This window comes from Anarrhichthys ocellatus, unplaced genomic scaffold (genome assembly GCF_004355925.1).
Source record: "Anarrhichthys ocellatus isolate YVR2014 unplaced genomic scaffold, GSC_Weel_1.0 scaffold1852, whole genome shotgun sequence".
Taxonomy (NCBI): Eukaryota; Metazoa; Chordata; class Actinopteri; order Perciformes; family Anarhichadidae; genus Anarrhichthys; species Anarrhichthys ocellatus.
The window spans coordinates 1-9,545 of NW_022281826.1; the positions used below are offsets into that span (position 1 = coordinate 1).

The 9,545-nt window shown below is 42.2% G+C and overlaps 2 protein-coding genes across 2 annotated transcripts; one reads left to right on the forward strand and one right to left on the reverse strand.

Moving 5' to 3' along the window:
• Positions 1-48: 48 nt before the first annotated feature.
• Positions 49-4,115, forward strand: LOC116377920 (ATPase family AAA domain-containing protein 1-B). Its single transcript, XM_031839683.1, has 9 exons — positions 49-495; positions 784-882; positions 1,539-1,659; positions 1,726-1,926; positions 2,134-2,240; positions 2,310-2,399; positions 2,551-2,601; positions 2,768-2,898; positions 3,031-4,115. Exons 1-9 carry the CDS (start codon positions 322-324, stop codon positions 3,149-3,151), a joined length of 1,095 nt encoding a protein of 364 aa, XP_031695543.1. The 5' UTR covers positions 49-321; the 3' UTR covers positions 3,152-4,115.
• A 530-nt stretch (positions 4,116-4,645) lies between these two features.
• LOC116377921 (multiple inositol polyphosphate phosphatase 1-like) lies at positions 4,646-9,539 on the reverse strand. Its single transcript, XM_031839684.1, has 5 exons — positions 9,310-9,539; positions 8,794-8,891; positions 6,902-7,032; positions 6,363-6,496; positions 4,646-6,271 (listed from the first exon to the last, which is right to left on the reverse strand). Exons 1-5 carry the CDS (start codon positions 9,467-9,469, stop codon positions 6,018-6,020), a joined length of 777 nt encoding a protein of 258 aa, XP_031695544.1. The 5' UTR covers positions 9,470-9,539; the 3' UTR covers positions 4,646-6,017.
• Between the last annotated feature and the right edge of the window lie 6 nt (positions 9,540-9,545).

Below are 9,545 nucleotides of genomic sequence, written 5' to 3' on the forward strand. Positions count from 1 at the left end.
CTTTCATGAACTCATTTATTTTTTGTTTCATAGTTTATTTGTATCGACTGATATTTCTGTTATTTCCTTTATTTTGCTGCTTTGTCTGTCAAAACACTTGGAACTCTGGTTTTACAGGTGCAATATAAATAAAGTCTTCTCTGTATGAAACGTCTCAGAGCAGCTGAACCACAGTGATCAGTCTGAGAAGTCTCGCCTTTAAAAACACTTTCAAGTTTCCTTCAGACTGAAGATCAGAAACTTGAAGCTGGAGCTGAATGAGTGACAGTCTAACCTGTTGTTGTTGCTGTTGCTGCTGCAGCAGCAGCCCTGACCCTCACCATGGTGCTGAGGGAGGTCCCCGTGGAGAACATGGCTCGTCCTCTGGGCAGGAACGAGGTCCTCGGTCTTCTCTTCAGACTCACCATCTTTGGAGCCGTCACCTACTTCACCATCAAGTGGATGGTGGATGCCATCGACCCCACCAGGAAGCAGAAGGTGGAGGCTCAGAAACAGGTGAGGGGGGGTGGGGCTTAGAGGGACAGGTGGAGGCTCAGAAACGGTTGAGGGGGGGGGCTTAGAGGGACAGGTGGGGGGGGGTAGAGGGAGGGGTGGAGGGGTGGAGGCTCAGAAACAGGTGAGGGGGGCGGGGCTTAGAGGGACAGGTGGAGGCTCAGAAATGGTTGGGGTGGGCTTAGAGGGACAGGTGGAGGCTCAGAAACGGGTGAGGAGAACATTGAGCTGAGTTAACTTTCTCTAGTTAAATAAAATCCTGGTCACGTGTTTTGATGTTTTCTCCTTCAGGCCGAGAAGTTGATGCGTCAGATCGGAGTTAAAAATGTGAAGCTGTCAGAATACGAGATGAGCATCGCTGCTCACCTGGTCGACCCTCTGACCATGCAGGTAACAAACACAGTACATGAGTACTAACAGTAGTACCAATACAAGAGGTACAATACAAAGGTTGTGAGAAGTATAGTTACATTAATATTGTATTTTCAAAAAGAAGCGAGTCAATAGAATAACATCAGAGGACCTAAAGGGGAGCCCTGTGGAACACCAGTGATTAAAAACACTTAAAACACACAATGTGATGCAGGTTTTACCAGCTAACCTAGCCTTGTGCTAATATACTTAGCCTCATGCTAAAGCTAACCTAGCCTTGTGCTAATATACTTAGCCTCATGCTAAAGCTAACCTAGTCTTGTGCTAATATACTTAGCCTCATGCTCAAGTTTAGTCAATAAATTAAGTTTGTTGTTGTTTTAGAGATTAGTTGTTGTTGATGTTCATTTGGATACTTTGTGATGTTTTAGTTCTGGTTCTGTTCACAAACCAACCAGGAGTAAACAGGAAGTCAGCTAACCTGCTGATTGGACGGTGTTGGTGATTGTCGTTCATCAGGATCAAATAGTTATTGTATTTATGACGTATAATAATCACTATTATTAATATTAGACGCCATAAATGATGATGATGGTTGCTAACGCTACGAGCTAACGCTGGAGAGAACATCTGTTGGTAGTTACCCTGTTAATGTCGTCATAATCTATAAATAGATCACATGGAGGGACATCGCCGGTCTGGACGAGGTCATCACAGAGTTAAAGGAGACGGTGATCTTACCTGTTCAGAAGAGACACCTGTTCCAGGGCTCCAGACTACTGCAGCCTCCTAAAGGTGAGACAGGCTGTAGATCAGTGTCATGATGTCATACATTGATTGATGATGTCGTCATGGTAACAGGCGTGCTGCTTTACGGACCTCCTGGCTGCGGGAAAACACTCATCGCCAAGGCGACGGCCAAGGAGGCGGGGTTTCGCTTCATCAACCTGCAGCCGAGCACGTTGACGGACAAATGGTACGGAGAGTCTCAGAAACTAGCTGCTGCTGTCTTTTCATTGGCTGTCAAGCTGCAGCCGTCAATCATCTTCGTGGACGAGATCGGTGAGACACACACACACACACACACAGACAGACAGACAGACAGACAGACAGACAGACAGACAGACAGACAGCTGTCAATCAAAGGAGGGGCGTGGTCTGAATCATGAGTTTAAACCTATGTTAGTTGTTGTTCCCTCTGTACAGAGCTAGGCTAGCTGTCTCCATCTGTTTCCAGTCTTTATGCTAAGCTAACTAAATCTTGAACAGACTCGTTCCTGAGGAGCCGGTCCAGCTCGGACCACGAGGCCACGGCCATGATGAAGGCCCAGTTCATGAGTCTGTGGGACGGACTGGACACAGACCACCACTGTCAGGTACAGACAGACAGGTAGAGACAGAGATAATAATGAGTCTGTTGTTGATGACGTCATCATGTGTGTCAGGTGATCATCATGGGAGCCACCAATCGTCCTCAAGACCTGGACTCTGCTATTCTGAGGAGGATGCCCACCAGGTTCCACATCAACCAGCCTGTAAGTACTCCTAGTGACCCCCATCAGACCAGGACCTGAACCTGTAAGTACTCCTAGTGACCCCCATCAGACCAGAACCTGAGTCTGGTTCTAACTGAGTTGAGATACTTAAATTTCAAAATAAGAGCCCTGGTTTGTTTTGTTCCTTCAGAGTACGAGTCAGAGAGAACAGATCCTGAAACTGATCCTGGAGAACGAGAGCGTGAGTCCCTCGAACGCACCGTGTGGCCTTCACTGACACTCTGTAAACATCACAAGCTTAAAAATCGGATGAAAATACCCAGAATCCTCCTCTCCGAGACCATACAACCTTAAGCCCCGCCTCTGTCCACGTTCTGACCTCTCTCTACCTGCCCGTCTCTCTGCAGGTGGACCTGTCTGTTGACCTGGTTGGCGTTGCCAAAGAGACGGACGGTTTCTCAGGAAGTGACCTCAGAGAGATGTGTCGTGACGCCGCTCTGCTCTGTGTCCGAGACTTCGTCCACACGCAGAACGACAGGTACCTGTCTGTCTGATACTGTTTTAATTAAATATAATTTATCAAATGTTTTATCTTTGATCAATAAACGAAAACAATCGCCTGTCTCTCTCTGTCTCCATCTTTACCTCTCTCTAACCGTCTGTCTCTCAGTCCATCGGAGGACTTCATCCGTCCGATCCATCAGTTAGACCTTCAGAAGGCGATCGGTAAGATGAAGAAATCCAAGATGGCCGGCGGTCACAGCGCTCTGCTGCACGCTGCTCTGGACTGAACACACACACACACACACAGGTCACATGACCATTGTGTTATGACATCAGCTTTGCCTGCAGTCGTGGGTTTGATTCCCAACGTACCCGTTTATGTGCCACTTCTCAGAAATAGAAATAAAAACATGAAACAAACGCTGCTTTGAGAATCTTTTAAAATAAGAAGAATGAATTCTTGTTACATTTCCTCTCATTGGGTTCTACTGTACGTACGTACGTACGTACTACACTACCCATGAGCCTCAGCAGCTGTGACATCAGAACTCAAAACAAAAGAACGGATTAAGATCTCTGGATTTTCCATTGACTTCTACAGACTTTCTCCTTGCTTGATCTTTTATTGTGAAACCCCCCACAGCTCTCTTATTTCCTAATAATTTAACCGAAGTTTCCTGAAAAGAAACATAAAATAGAAACTGTTCAATTAAATAAAGAAACTCATTAAGACAACATTCAACATCTCCAGTAGAGTCGGCTGACCTGAAGCAAATGTTAACTATTGATTACAATAAATACATTGGAGGGGAACCTGAACAGTGAAGAATACTTATTCATAAATAACATATGAATAGATATATTAGTACATAACACGTATTCTTTCCGGGGACATGAATAGAAAATTATTAGTAAATAAATGACTTGTAAAAGAAGCTTTGCCTTTTTACTGCAGCGACACGTTCATGAAGTGTACTTTATTATTATGTTATGTTTGAAGAACTGGTCTGTGGTTTATATTTTGTGTTAAGTGTTTCTTGATTCAATAACTCCTTTGGTCCAAATATTAAATATATAATAATTAAGATAAAACATAAGATATAGAATATAAAGTTAATAAAATGTTCTTAATCTACGACAGTAATGGATTCTTTGATCACTTCATCTGTAAACCACAAAGTCACTCTTTATTTACACTTCCTGTTAACTGATGATGTAATTGATGGACAGTGAAATAAACTTGTCAAAACATAAAATGTTTTTGTGTTAAACATTTTAAGTAATAAATCTAAAGTATCAAACTTTAAAGAAACTCATTATTTCAAGTGTTTCACAAGACAAAGTATAATATAAATATATTGTATTTATAAGAAAAGAAACGACAGAGTATGTAAAGTCAGAGCGTCCTGAAACAGGAAGTGTTAGAAATCTGCACGTAAGTAAATATTTAGCAGCCAAATCAAATAGTTTACAGAATGTTTAACTTGTTGTCCATGAATATGAGACATGAGTTTATAGCTGATTAAAGTGAAGGTTAGTGGTTAACAACTCTCGGGTACACTTAAGGTGGACCAAGTCGTTCTCCTTAAAGTGAGAAGTTTTCACAGCATTTTAGTTTTGTAACGGTTTCATTGACAGCATTGATTAGTTATTAACATACCGCGATTATTGAAATGTATAACTTTTAATTCATAAATTAGTTTGTTTGGCTGCGTCGATGACTGTCAACATGTTTCTACACGTTATCTCCAAAAATAAAGAATTATAACATGAAACACTCCGTTCTTCTTCACGAGTGAAAACGTTTATTAAAGCTTTTCAGTGAAAACATTTGGTATCGTTCTGCAGTAACAGGAAGTCAAAGAGTGAAACCTGACGGCCCTTTAAAAAGCTGAGCCTCCATTTGAACTTTTAACTCATTTAGAAACAATGACAGAAAACGATTCTCCCTGAAGACACAAAGTGCCTCATTATCTCCTCAACGGGACTCTTATTGTGAAAAACTTCCACACAGTCGGTTGATCACAGCAGCCTCTGGTGTCCGTTAGAGGAACTGCAGCTTTAAATAAAAAGGATCACATGATCATTTCAATAAATACAGAATAAAAACAGATGAACCCTGAAGTGTCACCAACAAAAAACATCATTTACTGAACTGACTTAAACATTAAATGGTCACTTCACCAAAATAAAAGACCCAAAAGAAGAAGATCATTAATATCTGTGACGCTCTTTTATCCTCAAGTTATTAATGAATCATCACAGAAACAAATAAGAAATGATGAAATAACATTTAAAATAGTGTTTTTATAATTAATATAATTCATTAAATGCTTATTGAATCGTATTTCTGTGTTTGACTCCAGATGTGAAAACGTGAAGAAGAAACTGCAGGTTTATGAGATTGAAAAATTAGAAACAAAATATTTTTAAAACTTTTAAAAGCATCTCAGTGGACGACTTTGGGACCTTAATCCAGAAGAAATGTGGACGCTCGTCAACGGAGACGAATAAAGTTTGATCCCGTTTGAATTGGGAACAAATGTTGATGTTTGAACATTTAAAAGATCATTTTACGTTCAAGAAAGTGTCAGTTCATCGTAAAACATACATCTTTAGACAGACGACATCACGCTCTCTCTGAAGATACGATGTTTGTCGCTGACTAAACAAGAAAACGTGATGTCACTGTGAACGTAGTGACGTTAGCTCGCTAGCTAACATAGCTACGTTCACAGTGACGAGACGAAGTTCAACACTAAACTAAATGAAGCTACAACGAACTGAAAATATCTTTTAAACGATCAGACATTGACTGTCTCTCTCTCCGATCACTACTGCTCACATGTCATTGGTTGACACAGGGAAGGGGCGGGGCTTGCTGAGGTCGACGCGGCGAAACAGCTTTGATGCAAAAGATCAGTTTTTTACCTTTTTTACCCTTTTTGGTATTTGAAGAAGAACTCATAACGTGATATTAAAGCAGACGGATTCATGAATCTGTTGTTACTGAACATTAAAAAGCTTCTGTTCAGTTTCTCCCCAGCAGGAGGCGCTGAGCTGTGAGTACTGCGTACGTGTACATGTACACTAGTTTCAGTAAACCGATGTATTGATTAAGGCCTCGTGTCTTCACCGTCTCTACCTGCCGCCTCAGAGTTCAATGTTTGGTCCCCGGCCGCCGCTCGTCCCCTCGCATTCCCTGTGGAAGTCGCAGCCGTCCAGCAGGTGGCGGTACACGGCCCGGACGTCCCGGTACAGCGGCGCGTCCTCCGTCTCCAGACCCGGGAATCGAACCGGCGACTCGTTGACGAGCAGCTGCAGCCGTGGGCCTCGCTGGCAGTCGTACAGGACGAAGAGCAGGTTGGCGGCGTACGGGACGATGAGACCGGACCGGAAGCTTCTGCCTGAGAACCACAGAAGAAGAACGTCAGGCGAATCGTGCCTTCACGGCCCCATCCTCTGATTGGACGTGGGGGGGGTGGCGGAACTTCCTACCATGCTGTGAGTGGTAGTTGTCAGCGGTGGGCGGAGTCTCATCCTTGTAGAGTCCCAGCAGGGAGAGGAGGGGGAGGAGCGTCTCGGCGTGACCAATCAGGATGGAGGCCGGCTCAGGAGGAGCATCGGTGGACCTGATGACAATAAAGTTCATTCAAAGCACACTTCTGTCAGCTTCCTGTCCTCTGTGATCCTTTAGAATAAGAGTTTGAATTCACAGTTTACAGATTCATCACGGATCATTTTAAATTATGAAATTTAAATAATATTAGTTTATACTATTACAAATAATAATAATTTATAGTAATATAAATATTTGTAAGAATTATCATTATTACAATGATGATAAAGGTTTATGTAATAATAATTATTATAATAGATAAATAATAAATATGACTTCATAATAATACATATTATAACACTAGATACATATTAGTTAATAAGTATTGTTATGATAATAAAGTTTATAATATAATAACAATGAATTCATAACAAACAGTTGATAATAATAACTCGTATGTTCCTGTGAGGTCACAGACCTGCGGGGACGTCCAGCTCTGTCCAGAGTCCTGAATACGTGATGGAACAGAGGACAGCTGGACAGACTGTTGATCACATGACCATGAAAACGCATCCAGTACTGCTTCAGGTCAGACTTATACTCCAACACCTGCAGATCACATATTATGAAGATGAACTATTATTATTATTAACACAAGAAGATTTAAAGCTCCACTGATCAATACCTCTGACTAATAATGGATCGATACTTACATCATTTATTTGAATCAACATCCTGTGACTGAAAATACTTTTTAGTTCCATGAAATATCAGTTCATCCTCTGCTGATATTAGCATTACAAGGCATTAACGCCAAATACTCTTAAACTCCAGCCCTAGTTTTAGGCCTCTGCTCGAAAATGGCATACCCATACTAAAGAGACTTCAGTTCTGTAACTACAAGGTCTATTTTAATCATTTTTGATGCTATAATCAGATAACACTTGTGAGATTGTTCAGATGGGTAAATATTGTGTATATGTTGCTGGTTAATATAGTACATGAAGATATTACACAGCTCAAATTGAAAATATTCAGGTTCGCCTGAAACAAAAGCACTTTTATTGATATGTTTTTGAAATACTGCAGCTGGCTGCCTAAAAACTCTCCCAAATCATAGCACAACCGATCAGTAGTCCTAGAATAAAGTTTGGCTGGGATAAAGTGAAGAGTAAGAGGCTTTTAGTACAGAGAGGTCACGCGAGGTCGTCATTTTGGAACCAGCTGTTGCAGCTCTTACATTGTACTTTTATAGACTACATAACTATATATTATTATCATATTATTCAATACATCCAAATACAGCCGTTTGGCATCATTTTGAGAGCCAGGGTCCTCTCAGAGCCTGTTTCTGGCTGTCATCCGTGGGATTGTCTCGTCTGAATTCCAGTTGCTGTGTGTGTATGGGAGTGTAGCTCAGCCTATCATCGGTCGATTTCAGTCAATGAGCCCGCCTTCGACGCGTCAGAGTCCCAGGAAGGCTGTCGTCAAAGCCGGGTGTTGATTGACAGAACTTTCAGCGAGTAAAGATGCAAGAAGTGCCGCGCATCCCCGAGCGTAAAATTACATTCGCCAAAAGTCTGACCACCCACCCATGGCTCCAGCAAGTTAGATTGACCCCCCTTCTACAGGAAACAGATGAGAAACAGACAGGATGTAGTTGCCAACAATGATTCTAGCTTTGAACCGGATAATTTTCGCCTTTATTTTTGTGATTATTCATAAAAGGTAAGCAGATACCAACGATTTTTTTCTGGTGAAGGGAACTGTTGTGTTGCCGTTGTTCACTCACAGCTTTGTACTGGTTTGACAGAGAGAAAAACCGAAGGCATTTATGGGTTCTGCGTCGAATGCTAATGCTAGGCGATGTATGGATTAGCCGTATAGCCGTTAGCTTGGTGTTCCAATATTGAAGCGCAGTAAATAAAACGCAGATTTGTGGCCAGGAATACGTGGTTTTATGCCACATTTTCTAGTTGCTTATATTAGTAGTCTATAGTTGTGTTTGGAGTGTGTAAAAAGTGACTTATATGATAGTGTTGCCCATACGTTGCTGTTTAATCCGGTATATGAAATGTACACATGGACAATAATCGCTATCAATATGACCATTTTTTGGACGATATTTGCTACCCCCCCTAAGCCCGAGAGGGGCGTCGTGTGCAAGTGTGAATAGACAGCACTCCGCTGCATAAAAAAATCACCTTCAAAATAAAAGCACAGGATTTAAAAAAAAACAAATGTTTTCAGGCACCACCAGTTGAGAATCACTGCTTTAAAGTATTTATGGTTCTACATATATTAATCAGACCAGAGATCCTCTGTGAGAGAAGACGCTCCACTCGGGCTCTTTTATTTGGAATTTCTTACCTTTGCATCGTCTTCATCAAACAGGAAACACCACGAAGAGTGAAGAGATTTGATGGAGAGCTCGTAGGAACACAAGAAAAAGGCAGCTTCAACCAGATCTACAGGAGACACAGAGGGATAAACTTCAAGAGACCAGACCAGAGACCAGTGGCTCTGTTTCCGCTGAGCAAAAATATGAATTAGCATGTTTAGAATAAAGCAAAAATCTAAAGTCAAAGTTCTGAGAACTAATTTCCAGATAATAGAAAGAATAAAGTCCAAAACTTGAAAGTAAAACCAAGTGAGAAAACTTTGTGTGTGTAAGTGCGTGAGTGTGTACGCCAGTGTGAGAGTGAGTGTGAGCGTGCAAGTGTGTATCTCTCTCTGAGTGAGTCTGACCTGGTGCGAGAGTGTGCGTGCGAGTGCGCGTGCGAGTGTGCGTGAAAGTGTGCGTGAGTGCGAGTGTGTAAGTGTGCGTGCGAGTGTGCGTGCGAGTGTGTGAGTGTGTATCTCTCTCTCTCTCTGAGTGAGTCTGACCTGGTGTGAGAGCGTCCTGATGAAGACCTAGTCTCTCCTCCACCTTCCTCCTCACAGTCTTCATCTCTTCTCCGTGTTTGAACTTCTCGACCTCCATCAGAGCCGTGAGGTTCTTCTCCACGCCCTCCACGTAACCACGGCACCGCTCGAAGAAACGCATCAAATCATCGTCCAGCTGGTGAGTTAGCTCTGTAACAGAGCACTACTGCTGTAACAGGGCACTACTGCTGTAACAG

Coding starts and splice junctions, on each gene's coding strand:
- LOC116377920 (XM_031839683.1), top strand. CDS start 322: ATGGTGCTGAGGGAGGTCCCCGTGGAGAACATGGCTCGTCCTCTGGGC. Junction 1,927..2,133: donor CATCTTCGTGGACGAGATCG/GTGAGACACACA, acceptor AATCTTGAACAG/ACTCGTTCCTGAGGAGCCGG. Junction 2,400..2,550: donor GGTTCCACATCAACCAGCCT/GTAAGTACTCCT, acceptor TTGTTCCTTCAG/AGTACGAGTCAGAGAGAACA.
- LOC116377921 (XM_031839684.1), bottom strand. CDS start 9,469: ATGCGTTTCTTCGAGCGGTGCCGTGGTTACGTGGAGGGCGTGGAGAAG. Junction 8,892..9,309: donor TCAGGACGCTCTCACACCAG/GTCAGACTCACT, acceptor TGTCTCCTGTAG/ATCTGGTTGAAGCTGCCTTT. Junction 6,497..6,901: donor AGAGCTGGACGTCCCCGCAG/GTCTGTGACCTC, acceptor TATTGTCATCAG/GTCCACCGATGCTCCTCCTG.